This window comes from Pinus tabuliformis, chromosome 2_2 (genome assembly GCF_031772625.1).
Source record: "Pinus tabuliformis cultivar Carrire ecotype Pingquan chromosome 2_2, CPIR1, whole genome shotgun sequence".
NCBI classification, from domain to species: domain Eukaryota; kingdom Viridiplantae; phylum Streptophyta; class Pinopsida; order Pinales; family Pinaceae; genus Pinus; species Pinus tabuliformis.
Window position 1 is genome coordinate 541,050,751 of NC_142300.1, and position 21,124 is coordinate 541,071,874.

At 38.6% G+C, this 21,124-nt stretch overlaps 1 protein-coding gene across 2 annotated transcripts in view; it reads left to right on the forward strand.

Annotated features, from left to right (window-relative positions):
* LOC149193748 (uncharacterized) overlaps nucleotides 1-21,124 on the forward strand; it is a 109,397-nt gene that overhangs the window by 53,814 nt on the left and 34,459 nt on the right. The window contains exon 1 of one of the 2 annotated variants that reach the window (XM_089404891.1): nucleotides 4,127-5,009. The exons of the other annotated variant lie outside the window; for it this stretch is intronic. Coding sequence (XP_089261017.1) covers nucleotides 4,401-5,009 — 609 coding nt within the window. The 5' untranslated portion in view covers nucleotides 4,127-4,400. Of the gene's footprint in view, nucleotides 1-4,126; nucleotides 5,010-21,124 lie in introns of those variants that run through there. 2 annotated transcript variants of the gene reach the window in all.

The following is a 21,124-nucleotide window of genomic DNA, read 5'->3' on the forward strand; positions in this document are numbered from 1 at the left end:
CTAAAAGCAACTTCTTCCCTACATCGAACAAACCAAACACATAAATGCTTCAATTGACAAACCAAGCAATGTAATCTATGCTCGGAAACAGAAAATAGACATTCGAAATAAGAAAACAAGCAAGACTCTTTCACTCATTCAATTGAAAGTGAAGCAATGAAGATGTTGCCATTGAAAGATGGATTAAATGAAGTAGCAAATCAGAAACTTGACATGATGAGTAAACAAGCAAATGGACGGTAATTGACCTAGATGCCCTAGGGTCATAGAAACCATCCAAGAAACTGAAAAAAATCAAGCAATGAAACTTCAAGCCAATCAATCAATCAAAGCCAGCAAACAAAGCGTCATAGTCACTTTTGGGCGGAAGAAGAGAGTCTGAGGGTCAAGACACACTGGCACTGGAATGGGAGAAATTCTGTTTTTTCTTAACTTAGAGATCGACACGACTGGCCAAGCTACAACTAGCGCTGATCTGCACGACCAACACGACTGGCCAGGCTACAACTAGCGCTGATAGGCCTGATCAGCGCGACTGGCCAGGCTACACCTAGGGCTGATCGATGGATTCAAAGAAAAAATAAAAAATAACTTCACACAGGGCCAGACTTAACACATCAGAGGGTGGGCTAGTGTCTGTGTGCCTTCAAACATGCTAAGATATAGAAATTATGAGGGCAAGACACACTGGTTATGATTCAAGAGAAACCCTGATCTTCACCTACATGAATCAACGCGATTGCTTAACCGACAACAGGAGCCACAAGGGGGTACGACGCGACTGTTTAAGAGCAAATCGCGCTGGTCGACGCGACTGTCGGAAAATAAAGCGTGCTGATCGAGGATTTCAAGAAAAAAAATAATTTTTTCAAGGGCCAAAACCAGACCTGTCATTTTAAATTTCAGACTCAAAGCAATAAACCAGACAAAGTAGAGAAAACCAAAGGGAAAGGGTGATACTACAAAAGTTCACACAAACCACGAAATGAAAATCAATCAAACGAGAGGATTGGTTCCCCATCGGAGTCACTAATTTGTGGTGTAGGTAAATTCTCGATGCGGACATAGACAATTCTTCTAGCCCGAGAGAGCAGGTCTAGCCACAAACAAACAATCTAGTAAAAACTTCCTTAGGCTAGAATCAAATAAGAGGGCTTACCTCTTAGAACACTATTCCGCTTGGTGATGATCTTGCTTCCCTACTCCAACTATCTTTCGTTTCCTTCCTTCGAATACCTGAAACAAGCAAACAAACAACAACGACAAACGTGATAGTATACAAATTGCATTCAACCTACTTAAAAGGTCAAGGGATCTTAAACCCATCAAATGGAAGATAACACTTAATATAGGAAATCAATTAATAGTTGTATTCATATAAGTTCAGAAAGAGATTACAACCAAAGCCTTGATGTTGCAGGTCTCCTCCGACGTATCAAGGTTCCCACACCTCTGCTAGCATCTCATGGATAACTCCAACAATGGAAGTTTTAAGGCTTCTTCCCTTTAGTTCCAAACCAAACCAAAGGTCAAGGAATCTTAAGCCCATCAAATGGAAGATAACACTTAATATAGGAAATCAATTAATAGTTGTATTCATATAAGTTCAGAAAGAGATTACAACCAAAGCCTTGATGTTGCAGGTCTCCTCCGATGTATTGAGGTTCCCACACCTCTGCTAGCATCTCATGGATAACCCCAACAATGGAAGTTTTAAGGCTTCTTCCCTTTAGTTCCAAACCAAACCAAACACACTATTCTTCCTCCACAAACATAAACTAGAAAGCTACAAGCTATAGATATCTTGCTGGTCATTCAAGCTCCAAAAATACTAAGATTAGATTAGTTTGGAAAATGAGTTTATATAGCTTTGATGAAGGGGAGATGGTTCCTCTTATGATGGGAGAGGGCTTATCTATTTGGTTTTTTCTATCTTAATAGGGGAAAGGAGCCCAAACTGACTTCCTCGGCTCCATCCAGCCTAACCATTTACCAAACTTCCGTTACGAAGCTTGTAGCCCTGGAAGCTTCGACTCCATATTTAAAAAGCTTGCCAAAAGAGGATTGGCGTGACTGAGAAAAGGCTCAGTTGCACCATACATCGCTAGGTCGAGTTTTAGACTCTGCAAATCGGCGCGAGGGGGAAATGGGTCATTAACGCCGGTCTTGTAAACTAGGGTAAAAGAAAGATTCGGGAGTCTCTTCATGATGGGAAAGCGTGTAGGGTTCACTGTAGAGGTCCTCCAGGATCGAGGAATGAGGAGTACAGGGACAATGACAAAATGTTGTATAACAGATGCCCCCTAAAGCATGAAGGCCGAAAAGTCAAAAGTCACCATTGATTGGATAAACAAATGTTCTGCGTTCACCCCTCCATTATTATGCAACTAGATGCGCAAGGAGTTGAGTTCGAAACGCGTCGACAGATGATTTATCTTGTGATTTTCGCCGAAGATTTTCTCTTAAACTTGAAGAAAAGGTTTCAAGTGGTTACTTTTGCATATATATATAGGGAGCAAAACTATGTTGTAGATGCTCTTTCGAAATTAGGCCTCACCCTCTAGAGGGGCGAGATTCATTACAAAGCTTTCTATGTAGGTGATCTTCAAAGTTTGAGCATGATTCCTTTTAGTTGAACTTACTTTCATTGTTCTTGATAAATGAAATGATATGTTTTATTTTTGTGATGTAGCACATAATTTATATGGCCAATTTTATTTTATTTCTCATCTTTATAGGACATATCCAAATATTGGATGATGATGTACATGGGATTTATGTAAATTAGTTTTTATGAGAGTTGTCTTTAGTGCGTCTTTTTGGAAGCTTTTACGGTGGGTTTTTATTTCTCTAAAATTTGGCAAAAATTTATTGAAATCACAGACTTGATGGGTAATTCTGTGCAATCAAAGTGCCCTAGGGGTTTTCCAAGGTGTTAATCGATATACAGAGTGGAAAAACTAGTTTAAATAACACAAATCAAGATTTCACCTCATTTTTTCACTGGATTTTGACATCAGAAAGTCCAAAAAGTAGCATTAAAGACAACTCTTTTTTATTTAATCCAATTATATATATGTGAAATTGTTATTTTTAATTATTTAAGATGTTTTTAGATCTAAAAAGTTGTTGTCTTTAATGGGACTTTGGTGGAAAAACTTGAGGTGAAATCTTGATTTGTGTTATTTAAACTAGTTTTTTGACTGTATATATGGATTCAGCTACCTTAGAAAACCTTTAGGACACTTCAATTGCACATAATTACTCATCAAGCTTGTGATTTCAATAAGAAATTACACCGGAAAAACCTACCGTAAAAACTTCCAAAAAATCATACTAAAGACAACTCCAAATAAAAATTGACATTTTTAACATAAAAATATTAAAAAATATAATTTAAAAAATAAATAAATGAATAAAGCGAACACGTTTAAAGCTTCAAATAAATAAAAATTTATTACGACAGAATATGAATATAATTGAGGTGTAAAGAAGATATAAATGAATAAAGCAGACACGTTTAAAGCTTTAAATAAATAAAAGTTTATTACGACAGAATATGAATATAATTGAGGTGTGAAGAGAAACTGACATTTTTATTATAAAATTTAACTTAAATAAAAAATAAGTAAAGGTAAAATTATTCGCAGGAAAATTATTAATTAAAAATATGTTTTAAATTTTTTTTTTTTTAACACTCGGACAATCGGTAACTAGTGAGAGTTATCCTGGGCAAGCTCAGGATCAAATCCAACTGGCTGCCACTATAAACCTAGGCTAGGTGCAGCAACCTGCAAGCCATATATATTTTAAATTTTGAGTGGGTGTTTTTTTGGAGTTTTGGTGTTTAGAATTAATTTGCAGGAGACTTCACTTATATTTTTACATTTTTATAGTGTAAGAAGATACAAGTAATATAGAAGCAACCCCAATCACCAATTTTAATTTTTACAGTTTAGAATTGATTTGCAATAGTTTCACGTATGTTTAAACCTTCGAGGTTTATGGACAAACCAGTTGTTAAATAGATTATCTCAAAATCTAACTACAACAATAAAATAAAATATAAATATAAAGTAAAAGACAAGGATACAATAAAATATAAAGTAAAAGACAAGGATAGGGACCTGCAAGGAACCTCGATAACGTTGAGGCCTTCACCCCTCTTCAGAGCTTCGTGCCGCACTTCGCCTGGTGACAGAGTTAGCTGCTTGACCTGACGAATTCGAAATTAAGAGGTGGTCTTTAATTTCTGAGATCCGAATGGTAGGTCGGGCAGTTTGTTACCTTTCCCTGTTCGCCATGAACAGAATAATTAGGGGCCCCAGGAGTACTCCTATAAGCCGAAGTCTTCACTGCTGCAGGAATGCTTGCGACGGTTTTTAAAAACCGCGACAAGAATGGCGCCTGTAAGCACCGCGCGATCGATTCCTGTGCCCTCCCAAGAACCTTACGCCTACGGCTATCCAGCAGACGCATACTATGTGGTTCTTCCTCCGGCTCCACATCTTAATAATAGGCGGCGCAACCGTCGGTTACTTGCTTACGCCGCTGCTCTGGCGATCTCTCTCGGTCTCTTCCTCGGCGCGGCTTTCTACTTCTTTTGGCCGTCCCAGCCGGGCATTCAAGTCATCAGCGTGAACTTCAATGATATTAATTTCGAGACGGCCTCTCAATCTGGCTCCATTGTACCCCGTCTGTTCATGAATATAAGCATGGACATGGCTGTGAAGGTCAGCAATAAGGATTATTTCAGCCTGGAGTATGATAAGCTGGATATAGGGTTAGGGTATCGGGGGCGAAGAATTGGGGTCGTCGAGTCAGAAGGCGGCCGTTTGCCCGCTCGACATACTTCCTATGTGAATTCCACACTTGAGCTAGATGGAATCGAAATATTGCATGACATTGTGTATCTTTTGGAAGATCTTGTCCGCAAGGAGCTTCCCTTGGACACTGTTGTGGGATTTAATGGCTCGGTTCACGTTTTATTCGCTAAAATTCCGCTAAAGGTAGGTTTTGCTTTTATTTTATTTTTTAGTTTACGCTCTCTTCTTGGAGAAGTTCATTTGGTTTACATGCACCATGACAAAAAGGAAAATGGAATCAAAATGGAAAGAGCATGTACACTGTATTAGATCAGAGATATTGCCATCCCAATAAAGCGTACATTGTTTTTTCTCTTTCATAATTTTTTCAGTTATGCAGAAGATACAAGGAAAAAGAGTTGTTTGGTACATATTGTGAAGTTTAGAAGCATATTAAAAAAGCAATGTTTTATCTGGTAAACTTACATACCTGTTCGAAATGTCCAGTTTCGGAAGCGCACAGTTTAGTGTTCACGGGGGCATTGCTCACTTTTATATCAAGCATATCATATTTTTTCTCATTTTCAACTCGAATACGTTTACTGCATCTTGTATTTCATTTTACATGCCTTTCTTTTTCAGAGAAATAAATCTCGCTCCCCCTCCAGCACATAACCATTCAGAATGACGAAGCTGGGGCACCTGACCAGTGTCCCTTGCATTTCTCCCAGCTTCCCTTGTCCTTGGGTTTCCGGATGGAGGGCAATATTAACTGCTAGATACAATAGTGGCTGGTAACCCCGTAGCAATTTATGGCGATAAATCGCACGACCTCCCTGAGCATTACGGCTTAGTGGGATGGGTCGAATCAGTCGAGCTAACCCTTTGGGGATTTCATTGTAATGTGCTTTGTTTCAGTTACAAAACTTACATACCTTTAACATGTCTCCAAATTGTCAAGGGCATGGTTGAGGTTTTACAAGGGGAATGCATATTCTTATGTCGAGTAGATAATATCTGTGCACAACTGTACCTCAAATTATATGCACTGCATCTTATATTTTATTATGAGCAAAGGAGAGTATACCGCACACATTTCATCATCAGCCCATATCTGGAGCAGAATATGCAAATCACCCCTCTACATGGGAATAGAGAGCCAGTTTATCTGTTGTGTCCCCAAAGTGAAGAGGGAGGGGCTGAACCAACTGACCTAATCTTTGGCGCTTTCATTGTAATATGCTTTTGACATTATTGTTTCTTAATTTGTTAGTAAAAATTTAGAAGCATATTTAAAAAATAACTCATTGTTTCGGGTAAAATTTACATACCCTTTAAACACCTCTAATTGTGATGGGCATAGTTTGAGGGTTCGCATGGGAAATGCATATTGTTATATTTGAGTAGATAATATTTGTGTATAGTTTTACCTCAAATTACACGCAGTGCATTTTATATTTCATTAATGAACAAAAGGGAGTGCATAATATGCAATTCATCATCAGCCCATAGCTGGAGTACAGTATGCAAATTGCTCTTACTTGGGCATAGGGAGCCAGAATATCCAAAGTCAAGAGTTTCATATATGATAGCCTTTGTAAATTTTATCAGCCCCTAGTTCTCATTTCTCATTTTGTTTTCATTTAGATATTTCTTATTTATGGTAATATATATTTTGACTATAGCTTTCCAATTGTGCCAATTTTGTTTATGGAATTTTTAAAGATTCTTCCATTTAGTAATTCCCATATTGTTCAACTACTTTGCCTCAAGCCATCCAACATACCAATATTGCCTTCATTAAATGTGAGGCGCCAAATATTTTCACTAGCGATTGGAAGGTCCCTTTTAAGACCCTTAAGTTCCCTTTCTAGGTTTTCAGTAGTCTCTTTAGCATAACAATATCTTCTATTTTGAAATCTCTCACATAGGGGGTGGTGTCATATAACTTGAAAGGGTCCTTATTACCTTTTTATGCTTTTCTGCTTGTTCTAACTTTTGTCACGTTTTCATCTCCAAGGGCAAATGTTGTCATCAAAGAGGGATTTTCTAGCTATTCTAAGACATTTCAGTGATAACCATCCTCATATGGGCTCCAAAACAAGGCACCGTCTATCAAACAAGGTTAAGGATAGCTTGGGGTCATCTTGGGTCCATCTTGGCACATCAATATTATTCGAACCATAGTTATCAGAATCAGATCGGTCATTGAATTGGTAGATCCTCCGGAACGAGAACCGGTCAAAATCGTATGGAAATTGGTAAAAAAATTGGACTAAAAAACGGTCAACAAAAAACACATAAATATTCAAATTTTAAAGAAAAACATATATATTCATGTGCATCCATATGAAGCCAAACCATCTATACATAAATAAGCAAAAGTACTCATTTATATAGCATGTAAGGGTGCACATAACCAAAATAGCACCGAGTGCAATCCATCTCTAAACCGAATATACATTTAGCAAACAAGCTCCACATGGCCTCTAGCATATTTTTTTTTATGCTACAACAAATACCTACATATCATCAAAATCATTGCCTATATTGGGATCTTCGTCATCAATATCACCCTCTAAGCATTAAAATAAGATAGAAAAATCATAGCATGTCAAGTCAAGATTTTGTTTGAGTGATGGGTATTTTTTTTAGTAGGCTCATGATAGAGGAGTTCAACAACCAATGCCACTAACATCAAGGTACATAGAGGGCTTGGTGCTCTTGATTAAATACTAGTTCCATACCCTCATAATATCGTACATGAGAAAATCCAATGTAGCATTGCAATCCCCCAATCCTGAAATCTTGGAAAACTGTTAAGTATGTTGGATTTTGAGTGAGATCTAAAATTCTACTTTCTCCATATGAAATCCAATGAGATCAAAACCACTCTCAAACATCCTGAGTCATTTCATGGTAATGTTAAAAATTTAAGTAAAATTTTTACTTCAAGAATTTAACATTACCATGAAATGCATAGCAATAGTAGGGCCATATACTTGAATATTAGGCACCTATTATGGGATAGTACCCAACTAAGAAAACCATTAAAAGAAAAAAAACAAAACATGCACCACTTGTTGCGTTCTACGTGGCTTTACCATACCAAACCAGACAAAAACGGTTCAAGTCACCGGTTCGAACCAGTTTTTGCCTCAAAACAATCAGACCGGTCTGAACCGGCCAATTCAGTTTGGTCCTTATAACATTGATCAAAACCAAATTGGTGATCGAACCAGAATTCCCTTTGAATCGGTAACTGGTCGGAACTGTTAAAAAACCAGACCAAAAAATTGGTCAACCAAAACCACATAAAATATTCAAATTTTAAAGAAAAACATATATATTCATGTGCATCCGTAGGAATCCAAACCATTTATACACAAATAAGCAAAAGTTCTCATTTATATAGCATGTAAGGGTGCACAAAACCAAAATAACATCCAGTGCAATCCATCTCTGAACCAAAAATACATCAACAAAAGCTCTAGATGGCCTCTAAGATAAAAAAAAAAAAATCACGCTACAACAAAGACCTCCATATCGTCAAAATCATTGCCTATATTGGGATCTTCATCATCAATATCACCCTCTAAGCATTAAAATAAGATAGAAAAAATGTAGCATGTCAAGTCAAGATTTTGTTTGAGTAATGGGTACATTTTTAGTAGGGTCGTGATAAAGGAGCTCAACAATCAATGCCACTAACATCAAGGTACATAAATGGATTGGTGCTCTTGATTGAATACTAGTTCCATACCCTCATCCATGACAAAATCCAATGGAAACGTTGCAATCCCTCCAATCTTGAATTCCCAAAAAACCGTTAAGTTTGTTGGAGTTAGAGGGAGATCTAAAATTCTAGTTTCTCCATATGAAATCTAATGAGGTCGAAACCACTCTCAAATATCCCAAGTCATTTCATGGTAATGTTAAAAATTTAAGTAAAAGGATGAAAATGAAAGATAAAGGAGAATGCCATTTTTACTTTAAGAATTTAACATCACCATGAATTGCATAACAATACTAGTGTCATAGGTTTTAATATTAGGCTACCCACTCAAAAAAATTGTCTTTAAAAAAATAAAATTGCATTTTAAATGTCTTTGGTCAAACTGTACGAAACTGACCAGTTTGGTACAAAACTAGCCGGTTCGTTATCGAATCGGTTGGTTCCATGGCAAAACCGACTGGTTTGGTACTGAATTTGCTATTTCTGGTTCCAGACCTGAACTGTACCGGTTTTACCCCTAAACCAGTCGGATCGACCAGTTCCATCGATTCTGGTTCGATTCTGATAACACTGGTGCACATCATCAAAAAATCCAATGCCCAAGCTTTCAAGCTCAACGTTTTAACATCTAGAGGCTCATTAAGAGGTGCAGTATCATGTGGAAGCTGCTAAAGGCAAATGCTCATCTTTGAAGGGGCAACATTAGGGCCACAAAGTCAGTAATGCTCTCAGAATTGGGCAAAGTACTCCTTGGAAGGTGTTGAAGAAGAGTCAAATTGTCCCTCAAGGGATCTTTGTTGCAATGTGAAACCACTTGAACAAAACCTCTCAAGATCAAGTGAGATCAACTTCATTAGGAACATCAAACCATTAAAGCATCATAGTGGACCATATCTAATGTTAGGGGCACATAATTTTTTTAAACAAAACTCACTTTCAAATGTTTAACTAGATTAGGATTCATGAGCAAGTTATTCACTTATATTAGGGATGATTAGGTCAACAACACACAAGTCATCCCTTTCCTCATCTTGCTTTTTCCACCAATTTGGTGCACCTTTTACTTCAATGATTTGCCTTTATTCAGTGTATATCTTAGGAGCTCAAGCTCGCTTTATGTTTTAACAATACCCCGTTAAGATGTAGCAGTTTCTTGCTCATCGGTGTTGGGACATTCAAGAGTTCCTTTATTAGAGTGAAGCATTAAGTGGTTGAGGAGCTGGGTGATGGCTAATGAGGGGGTAGAGCCCATGCTTTTCCCCATGTGCTAAGTATTGTCCCAACCATCTTTTGCATTTTACATTTTCTTTCATTGTGGCTTCATATACTTTTAACCTTCTTTCAGTTGCATCAACCTCTAGGGCTAAACTTTCGGGCCTCGACTCAAGGATGTGGATATAGAGTGCCAATCCGAATGACCAATGACTACTAACCCAAAGAATGGAGATGCATAATTGGGAAAGATGGAAGGTGGTAAGTATGGATTACCTTGGACACACTATATCAATTAATGCTTCCCCAATAGTGCCCTTCCTAAACCCTAAGGCCTCAGAGGATGTCTTACTGGACAAGAGTCAAAGACTAATCACCCAAGTGAAGTGCGGGAACAAGGATACAATTGAGATTAATTAATCACAAGGTTGCTTGGAAGTGGGAGCGGAAGCATGAGTGGGGAGTGGCAATTTTCAAAAGCTTCTTGGCTGGGAGCGAATTGGGAGCGATTTTTATATAATATATATTTTTATATATTTTGATGCATATATGTCAACAAAAGCATGTAGCATGATGAACTAGTTATAAAAAGCATAAAAACATGGATTAAACCATATAATATCAATCATCTAGTAGTTATAATCTTCATCACCCAGAAGTTACAAGTTACAACATCTCGATTCTCATGATTCATCAATCTTAAAGTTTCAAAGTTTCAAAATTCAATATATAACATTTGTCATCACTAAAGTTGTACTTGTAACCATTACCAAACTATAACAAAGAATATTAAACATGAAATGAAACATTTCAACTTTCACGAAGCATCATATTCATAATTCATTACCAATGAGTTATAATTGCCAACTTCAAACTTACATTGTTATATATTGTTTACAAAAAATGTCATAATAAATATGAAAGAGTCAATAGTTATAAAAAGTATTAGAAACTAGAAAAAACAAGTAAATCTATTATCTACTACATTTTCTTCTTGCCATGAGAAATTTTTAATTTCTTTTCTCGTGGTTTATTGGGAATCTCCTCCTGCATAATTGAACGACCACATCCAAAACCAGAAGGCACATGACTTCAATGTGAGGTTGCAGATGGAGGTGGCGGCAAAGCTGGAGCCACTTGAGCACCGCTAGTGCATGATGGTGGTGGCATGGTTATTGATGCTGCTTCATCCTCATCTTTCAAAAGTTCCGCTTCCAATTGTTCCAAATATAAGGTTCCATCCTCCAAATTGTCCTCCTCTGGGTTGTTGTTTCAAGTGACATATGCTCTATCATATTGAGACCGCTCACTATAATGTGTCAACAACCTCAAGTTGTAGTGTACAGAAACCAAACTTTCTACCCAGTTTTCATTGAGGCATTTTCTTTTAACATTGTGTATGAAGCTATAGGTGCTCCAACACCTCTCTGTAGAAGAGGTTTTAACCACTTGTGAAAGCACTTTAACTGCCAAATTTGCTGGGTTCTCTGGCACTTCTCTTCTTGTTCCACCTGCAGCTTTGATAACATGTGAAAATTTCTCAACCGGAATCCCTACTGCAACAACTGATGATATTACTCCTATTCGTTAAATTCTTTTAAATAAATTACTTGCAGTTTCTTACGACAAATATCGTAATACATACACTGCAACCTTCACTTAATTAAATTATATGCAGAAACAAGAGACTGAGCAAGAAAGAAAAATACAACACAATTAAAGCTATTATTTTTGGACAAATGTCCCTGGAAAAACCCAATGTGGGAAAACCGGTGTAGCAGCTCTGAGGGTTTTATATTATTAAGCAGTAGTTTCTGAATACAACTCTGGATGCCCTCCCAACAATCTAGTTACAGAGACATACAATTGGCAGAGAAGAATTGTGAGATTACCTCGCTCTACCTGGCAAATCACGACTGTTCCGGCAGCTGAATCAACTGCCCCCGGCTACAACTACGCTGCCCCTGCGTAGTAACTGTGCGGGTCTGCATGGAGCTCTCTGAGGCTTCGCGTCAACCCAACTGGGAAACATCTTGCCTTCTGGAGCAGTTTCCAGCCCTCCTGGCTCAGAAATGTCAGCGCCTTTGCAAAACTCGGACTTCTGCGTGGGTGACCTAGCTGCCTTTGCGTGAGCCCTTTTGGCTCAGCGTCAACCCCTTTGGTGTCTCTCTGTCTCTCTTTTTGCTGCGTATCTTGGGCTCTAGAGAAGATACTTCAACCCAACTATCCCTACCCTTCAACTGCAAGAAATCTACTTGATCAAAATTTCCTCCTGAGAACTTCTCACTTCAAAAATTCAATGTCTTGATCTCTTGGCATGTTTTCCAAATGACCGTCAAGCTCCCATAAATAATCTTCTCGTTGACCTTCAACGTCCCATATTAAAAGCTAATCAATGGCTAATATCATTTTAGCTTGATCCTTGTCTTCTTTTAGAAATTACACCCACAATTAGATTAATACCCATTAATATTTTTAATTTCCTAAGTTTAGACTTAGGGTCTCATTAAAAAATATTAATTATTTTAATAAAATTGTCTCTAGGTGGAACTTCCCAAAACGTTTTCTGGGTTCTTTGGAATACATGTGCCCAAACCTCCCTGCAAAATTTGAGGCCTAGAGCACATCAGATACTACCCCAAATCAACATTCCACATTCAATCCTTGGGATGAAGGATCTTGTGGATATATTCATCATTTGAGTGTATACGTAAGATGCAGTGAACCTTAAGTGTTTGCTAGAAATTAATTTGAGAAAACTTAATCTTGGAAAGCTGGAGGCGATACATATCAAAGAATTAGAGTGGAGAGAGGTAGAGTTAGAGTGGGAAATTTTGGTTTGCAAATTATGTATTGATGAGGATTGGTGGAGCAAGATAGATTTCATGCTCAAGTTTCATCTAAGCTTCTCTAAAGCTCTGACACAAACAAACCTTTATTGGGATATGTTTACGATGACATGGATACCATGGTTGATAAAAGTGTGGAAATCATTTCTCATAAGTCTTGTCGTTTATTTATTAATGCATACTTTGGTGATTTTGTGAGGAAAATCATTATTGATAGGTGGCGCTAGTTCAATACCCCATTTCATACTTTAGTTCTTGCCTTTAGTCAAAGATTTTACGAAGTCTTAATTACTTAAAGCGATGGGAAGAGGAACAACACATAAGGATAGGGAGGTGGCCAATGGAGTGAAGAAAGTCCTAATGAGAATATTTCAAGGTCATCTACACAAGAAATTAAAGGAAGAATTTGCTAGTTTTGCTACTAGAAGAATTTGCTAGTTTTGCTACTAGATTGGATGAATATTTAGACATATTACTAATGATTGAGAGGAGCACCATGAGTTAAGTTAGATGCTGAATTTGTCATGGAGCAATTGGTGTATATTTGCAAATCTTTGCCATTTTTATCTTTCACAAGTGGAAAACTCTCTCCATCAACATAAAGTAATTGGAGCACCTACGATTTTATTTAATTTGTGAAGTGTAGTTGGCTGGGTTCGTAGAATGTTTAGGATCTTGCCTATTTGCATTCGAGCCTTTGCCTTGCATCTTGTGGGGGTCTAGAATATACATGGGCTTTATAGAGAATGGGTTATAGAACTAGGGTCCCCTTACTTCGATATCTCTCTTGTTGCTTTGAATCTTGAGAAACCTAGAAGTGGACTTGGTAGTACTTCCTCCACTTCTCGATCCACTGTTGAATGTGCATCTTGTTCTTATTTTCTGATGAATATGAAGATGAGGTTAGTGGCTACTAGGTGTTAGCAGCTTAACTTATGTTTTATTTCGATGTTTGATACATGTAGCATTTTAGCTTTATATAAATGCCGATTTTGAATGTATAGCTTCATTTATAAACGCTGCTTTTGGATGTTGTTGCTTTCATAATGTAATCATCTATGAGAAATAATACATACATGAGTTTGTCATTTATGTTTTTCATTTAAATATTGTTGCTCATTTATTTGTAATGCTTACTTTCAAAGTGTTAGTACAATGTGCTCTCTCTCTCTCTCTCTCTGTATATATGAATTCTGATTTTGAATATATAACTTCATTTATAAACACTGCTTTTGGATGTTGTTGCTTTCATAAGGTAATCATCTATGAGAAATAATATACACGAGTTTGCTTGTAAATTGTGACTTTTCATTTATGTTTTTTATTTAAACATTCTTTCTCACTTATTCATAATGCTTTCTTTCAAAGTCTTTATATATATATATATATATATATATATATATGAATGAGTCAAATAACAAGAACAAAAACAAACAATGTAGAATTTTATCTAAATGTTGGGCACACAACTCAATGCAATTCTAGACCAACAAACACGAAATTATAGCAAGCTAATCTTGCTGCAATTTACAAAAAAATAGAATTAAAGTGATCTAAAATGCCTACTTATATGCCATGTCACATGGTTGGGGTTCGACAATGATTAGGTTCGATTTGAATTTTTTGATAAGGTTTGGATGATCTTTACCTCTGATTTTGGCTATATACATTTTTCAATATATATCTATATAATCTTTAAAATAAATTATAAAATAACTTTCTTTTATGACAAAATTCATACATATTTCTCATTATTTGGTGTAATAATTTTACTTTAATACGAAAAAACCTATAAAATATATATATATATATATATATATATATATATAGCACTAATTAATCCCAAGCCAACCTTGATAAATTACACGTGTGGGCTTACTTTCAAAATATATTTTTATTTATCCAAATTTAGTGATCTTTAGGTCGATTTTGATCCTCTTAAAAAGAGTAATTTAGTGCAAAAATTATTTCCATCAAATGAGCTGTCCAAAGTGGAATTTTGCCCTAGTTGCCAATTTTAATAGATGATGATGGAAAGAAAACCATGGTAGGCCAAACCCCCTTGTGGAAATATGTTACTAGGCTTTCAGGAGTGAAAGGGGGTGGAACCACTAAATTTACATTCCTCCATTGCAAAATCACTTACAGGTTCATATTCCCTTGCCAGAAAACATCACTGTGGGAAAATGGCATGGGATGGAACTAAGCAAATAGGAATCAAAACCTGTGGAAGTGTGTTAGCACAACAAAGAACCAAATACATAAGGAAAGAGGAGGAAGCCCAATACAAATCTAAAAGATCAAAAGGTGACTTTGAACATGACACTACTGGCCCGTAATCACATAGAGTAAGAACTACATCAACATCTCTACCCATGGTAGTGGATATAGAGGCACATGCACAAACAACTCTTTAAGCTGTAGAACCATATCAAAATTCTTTGATCAAGGGTGTAGGGATGACATGGATGCAAAAATATTCCGGTTTCTCTTTGCATGTGGGATACCATTCATTGTTCTTTGCTCACCTTATTGGCATGAAATGGTTTCCACCATCAATGATGCCCCTAAAGGATTGTTAAAAAGTGCAACTAGGGGCTAATTCCCCCATTTGGAAACCTGCCCTTTAATTGCTCATTACTCCCATACATCACTCTTGATGACATCATGCTTCTCCTTCAAAACCATAATTTTTGCACATCCTCAAATGGAACTTTTTCAAGTTGGCCTCATCTTCAAGTCGGCCCCATCTTCAGGTCGGCTCATTGGTGAAAAGTCATGACCCTTGACCCCCACATTGACCATTATAAATACACCATATGGTCTCCTCATTTTGGCACTTCATCACAACTTGTCTCTCATCATCTAATTGGTTCGTACATCTGAGGCAACTTCTTCTCTCCACACGTGCAAAGGACCTTTTGGGCATCTTTGACCTCTGTGTTGACTCTTCTGATTCAATAAACTTTGACCAGCATTTATCGAGGATATTCTAGCTTTGTTTGACTTAGACTTTGATTGGAATATTTTGTTTTGGCAGGTCACATCTATTGGCACATAGATTGAGGGTTTATGGGCAGGTTGACCAGCATTGATCACAAGCTAGACCATAGACTTTGACCGCAGACTGTTGACCAAAGTTTGACTAGTTTTCTTCATTGTTTTGGGTTGATTTGACTTGTTCAAGAGGACGAGTTCCCTATTGCTTTGACCGAGTTCTTTGGAGGATGTTTGACTGGTCTTTGACCAATGTTGTCTTGAATGGTTAGGTCCCATTGACTGTTGTTGAAAAATATCAGAATCATAGACTTTGACCAAGGTTGATTTGGATAAGATTGGGCTTCTTATTTGGACATTGGATTTTGGTCATCTTTCATTGGATAGTCAAAATATTGACTTTGACTTTGTCATCATTGTACTAAATTGGATCTTCTCTGTCCATTGAACATTGGATATTTATCAATAAGAAGGATTGGTTGGGTTTTCCCCCTTTGTGGTGTTTTGCCCTGACATTAGCCTAAATCTCTGTGTTTGTTGTCTTGGATTGTCTTCTTGTGCATATTGTTGATGATGTTGTTAAGTTATGGTATGTTCTATGCTTCGAGGAGTTTACTTATCTTTCTTATTATTATCCACAGATTAGCAATCACATGTACATTAAGTAAAGTGTGGATAGAACATTTAAATGATCAACAAAAAACAAGCCAAGACAAGAGACACAAGATGTGGGCGGCTAGCCAGGGACAAACCCCAATATGGGGAAACCCTTTGATCAAATCTTCTTTTATCTTCAATAATTCAGTAGAGAGAAATAGTACAAAGATCTGATTTATATCAGCAACAGGAAACCCTAGACAAGAACTCGTCGGGCGCTCCCACCGAATGCCCAACTTGCCAAGTCTCCATCGGCGAGTCGTTCACCATGCACCAGTCCAAGATTTTGCCGTGCATCAGTCCAAGACTTCGCCGCACATCAGTCCAAGACTTCGCCGCGCATCAGTCCAAGACTTCGTCGTGCACCAGTCCAAGATTTCGCCATGCACCAGTGCAGGACTTCACCGCGCACCAGTCCAAGACTTCGCGTGCACCAATTCAAGATTTTGCCATGCACCAGTCCAGGATTTCGCCACGCATCTGTCCAAGACTTCGCCGTGCACCAGTCCAAGATTTCGCTATGCACTAGTCCAGGACTTCGCTGTGCATCAATCCAAGACTTCGTCGTGCACCAGTCCAAGATTTCACTGTGCACCAGTCCAGGACTTCGAATGCCTTGTTTCGGCTCACGTGTGAGAGAGAGTCTTTCTGCGCAGAAGAGAGAAGAGACTCTTTTTCTGCGTAGGAGAGAGAGATATATGATGAGAAGTGAGTGACCAAATGAGGAGGAGTCATCTTGTATTTATATCCAAACGTTGAAGGTGAATAGATGTGTCTGTTGGGCGTCTGAGCCTACATAAGTTGCTGGCCGACTTTGATAATTTGTCAATAATCAAAATAAATTCATATCTCCATAAATACTTATCAGAATCGGATGATCTTTAGATCAATCCTACACCTCTCGACGAGGGGAATCTAAGAAAAATATTATCAGCCATGAATAAGGTGACCCACATGGAGTTTGGCCCTAGTTGCCAATTTTAACACTCCCTTTCAACCAGGGAGAACTCCATCTGTAATTCGTCTGACCATTGCTACCATTCATCCATCAAATGCACAGCCTTGTACAGCTTGGCCCCTGCTCTGCTCTGCTATGCTTTGTTCTGTTCTACTCTGCTTGAACTATTAAGAAGAAGAAGTGATCGAGGATGTCTCATACCATCCTCCACTCACCCGAAGTCAGTTTGGAGTGTGTACCACTTTCACTAGTCCCAAAGCAGTCCTCTACTGACGCGAAGTCAGTTTTAGAGGGTGTACCACTCTCACTGGTCCAAGACCAGTATCATTGATCCCAGATCAATGGAGGTCATCCTAGCATAGGGAGTACAGTAGATACAACGATGCGTCCATCGATAGAACTATTATGGTCCCTATCCTCATTTCCCTGCTCATTGATCAGATGAGAGGTACTTAAAACAGTGCGAAACACGCATGTAAAAGAATATTGAATGAATTGATTAACCAGGAGCAAACAACTCAATGATAATACAAGGATATTTACAATAATAGAAACATCAGGTTTCTATGTAGAATATAGAAACAAACAGTTTCATCTAAGAAACTGCTAAAAGAATAAAAATAGCAACAGCTAAAAGACTGAGCATTAAATACTAAATAGAGATATTCTAATACCCTCCCTTAATGCTCAATCTATTTACAACACCAATAGACCCGCGAAATTTTACAAATTTATCAGGACCAAGAGGCTTGGTGAAAATGTCGGCGGGCTGCTCTGTTGTGGGAACATAGTGCAACTGAACTGAGCCATCTTCAACTAGCTGTCGAATGTAGTGGCAATGAGTTTCCACATGCTTTGTTCGTTCATGAAAGACTGGATTCTTGGCAAGTTTGAGCACTCCCTGATTATCACAAAACAAAGGAGTAGGCCCTAGCTGGAAAACATGCATATCTGCAAGCATACGACGAAGCCAAACTGCCTCACAGGATGCCTTAACTGCTCCCCGATACTTTGCTTCTGTTGAGGAGAGAGCCACTGCCTGTTGCTTCTTACTAGTCCAAGTAACAGCCCCAGATCCTAGACTAAACACATACCCAGCTGTAGATTTACGGTCATCAACCGAACCGGCCCAGTCAGAGTCAGTGTAGCCACTGAGAATAGGATTGGAGCTGCGAGTATATAAGAGGCCATAATCAGAAGTACCACGCACATATCGTAGCACCCGCTTTGCTGCTATCCAATGATCAGTTTTAGGAGCTGACATAAAGCGAGAAATGTAGCTTACTGCAAAACTGATGTCAGGTCTGGTAGCAGTAAGATAGATGAGACTGCCCACTAATTGCCTGAATAAAGTTTCATCCACAAGGGGAGAGGATGACTGTGCTGAAAGTTTGAGCCCTGGTTCCATAGGAGTCGTGGTCGGTTTGCAATCCTGCATTCTGAACCTTTCCACAAGATTTTTGGCATACTTGGACTGAGAGAGAAAGATCTGATTTTCAGTCTGCCACACTTCCACCCCAGACAATAATGAAGAAGTCCCAAGTCTGTCATCTCAAAAGTGCTGCATAGATCTTGTTTGATCCCATGGATCAAATGTGCAGAGCTGCCAGTAATGATAAGATCATCCACATAGACAACCACAAACAAGATATCATCACCAGTATGCTTGATATACAGGTTTGCATCAGATGGGCTCCGCTGAAAACCCTGATTTGTCAGGTATTGATCAATTTTCATGTACCAAGCCCGAGGAGCTTGTTTCAATCCATAGATTGCTTTAGCTAACCGACACACTTTCTGTTCTTGACCAGCAACCTTGAATCCTGGAGGCTGCGTCATGTAGACTTCTTCTTGAAGATCACCATTTAGGAAAGCACTCTTTACATCCATCTGATGAACTTTCCAATTGAACTGAGCTGCTAGAGCAAGAACAAGCCTTATGGTACTCATCTTGGCGGTAGGAGCAAAAGTCTCCTCATAATCGATGCCTTCCTTTTGTGAGAACCCTCGAGCCACAAGACGAGCTTTATACTTGTCTATGGTTCCATCAGCTTTGTATTTCACTTTATACACCCATTTGCAGCCTATGGGCTTTTTTTCGGCAGGAAGATCAGAAAGTGTCCAGGTGTGATTCTTCTGAAGACTCTGGAATTCAGCTTCCATAGCCTGTTCCCACTCAGATGTACCCTTAGCCTCTGAATAGGTTTGAGGCTCAAAAATACTGTGCAGGTTAGCCATAAGAGCAAAATTGACTGTAGACTGTTGTCTGTTCTTATGTCTAGAAGTTCTACCTTCAAGGAGCTCATCATCCCGGAGATCACCTATGGTTTTAGCCCACCATTTTGGCCGAAGAGAAGAAGAACTTATATCAGGAGTAGAGGAACCAATATCAGAAGGAGGTGGAGAAGGCTCAAGAGCAATAGGGACAGCAAGAGGAGGGTTAGCTTCTGGAGAAAGCTCAGATAGCGTATTATCAAATACTGATGCTACATCATCCCTCCCATCAGGTGGACTAACTGGAAGAAGAACACTGTGAGGCTGATCCTCAGAACGCTGCTCAGAAGAAGAGGACTGAAAGAATCCTCTGTCTTCATCAAATATTACATCTCGACTGAAGCTAAGACGACCAGTGGCGATATCGATTAGTCTATAGGCCTTGTGATGATCACTGTAACCTGTCATCATGAGTTTCTGACTTTTGGGATCCAACTTAGAGCGCTTAGTAGATGGAATCAAAACATATGCAACTGAGCCAAAAACTTTGAGATGACTGATCTTAGGCTTACGACCAGACCAAACTTCTTCAGGAGTCTTCCCTTTAACGGCCTGAGTAGGTGATCGGTTAAGAAGGTAAACAGCAGTAAATACTGCTTCAGCCCAGAATTTGTTTGGAACACTCCTGTGTTGTAACATGGAACGAGCCATTTCAACAACCGTGCGGTTGCGACGCTCGACAACACTGTTCTGCTGGGGAGTGTAAGGTGTGGTGAATTGACGTTTGATGCCATGAATATCACAGAAGTTGGCAAAAGCTGAGGAACAAAATTCCCCCCCATTGTCGGTCCTAAGGGTCATGATATTACAACCAGATTCTTTTTCTACTAAGGTTTTAAACTTCTGAAAGGTACTAAGAGCATCAGATTTATTTTTTAAAAAATACACCCACATCTTTCTACTGAAGTCATCTACAATAAGTAAAAAATATTTGCAAGCAGTGATAGAAGCTGTATTCATAGGACCACAAATATCAGCATGAAGTAACTGAAGTACCTTAGATGCGCGCCAAGATTCTCCATTTTTGAATGAAGACCGATGTTGCTTTCCCGCTTGACAGGCGCTGCATACCCCCAACTGCTGAGTCTGAATATCAGGTAATCCTGACACAAGTCCCTCCCGAGAGAGCTGAGCGAGATACTGCATATTGAGATGCCCATATCGCTGATGCCATAGAGTGCTGATGGGAGAGACACGTGCTGCTAGAGCCACTTCTGGAAAGTCACCGGTGTCAAGTAGCCTGTATAGACCATGGTCCTCTAGACCAACAACAACTGTTAGACTGGTCTCCCTGTCAATGATGGAGCACTTGTGTGCACTGAACACAACATCAAGCTGAGGAGAATTCCTCATAATCTGGCTGACAGATAGCAGATTAATCTCCATACCAGGAACATAGTATACATTGAGAAATATGAGCGTGCGTCTACCAGACTGAATTTGAACTGTACCCCTGCCAGCTACATTGTACTTTTCACCTCCACCAAATACCACTGAATCACTGAAAGGTGAGAAGTCAATAAACCAGTCACGCCTGTGAGAGAAGTGGCGTGATGCACCAGAATCAATGTACCATGCAGAGGAAGGAACATGTTCTGAAGACCTTTTAGCCATAAAGGCGTAAAAGGCAGAATCT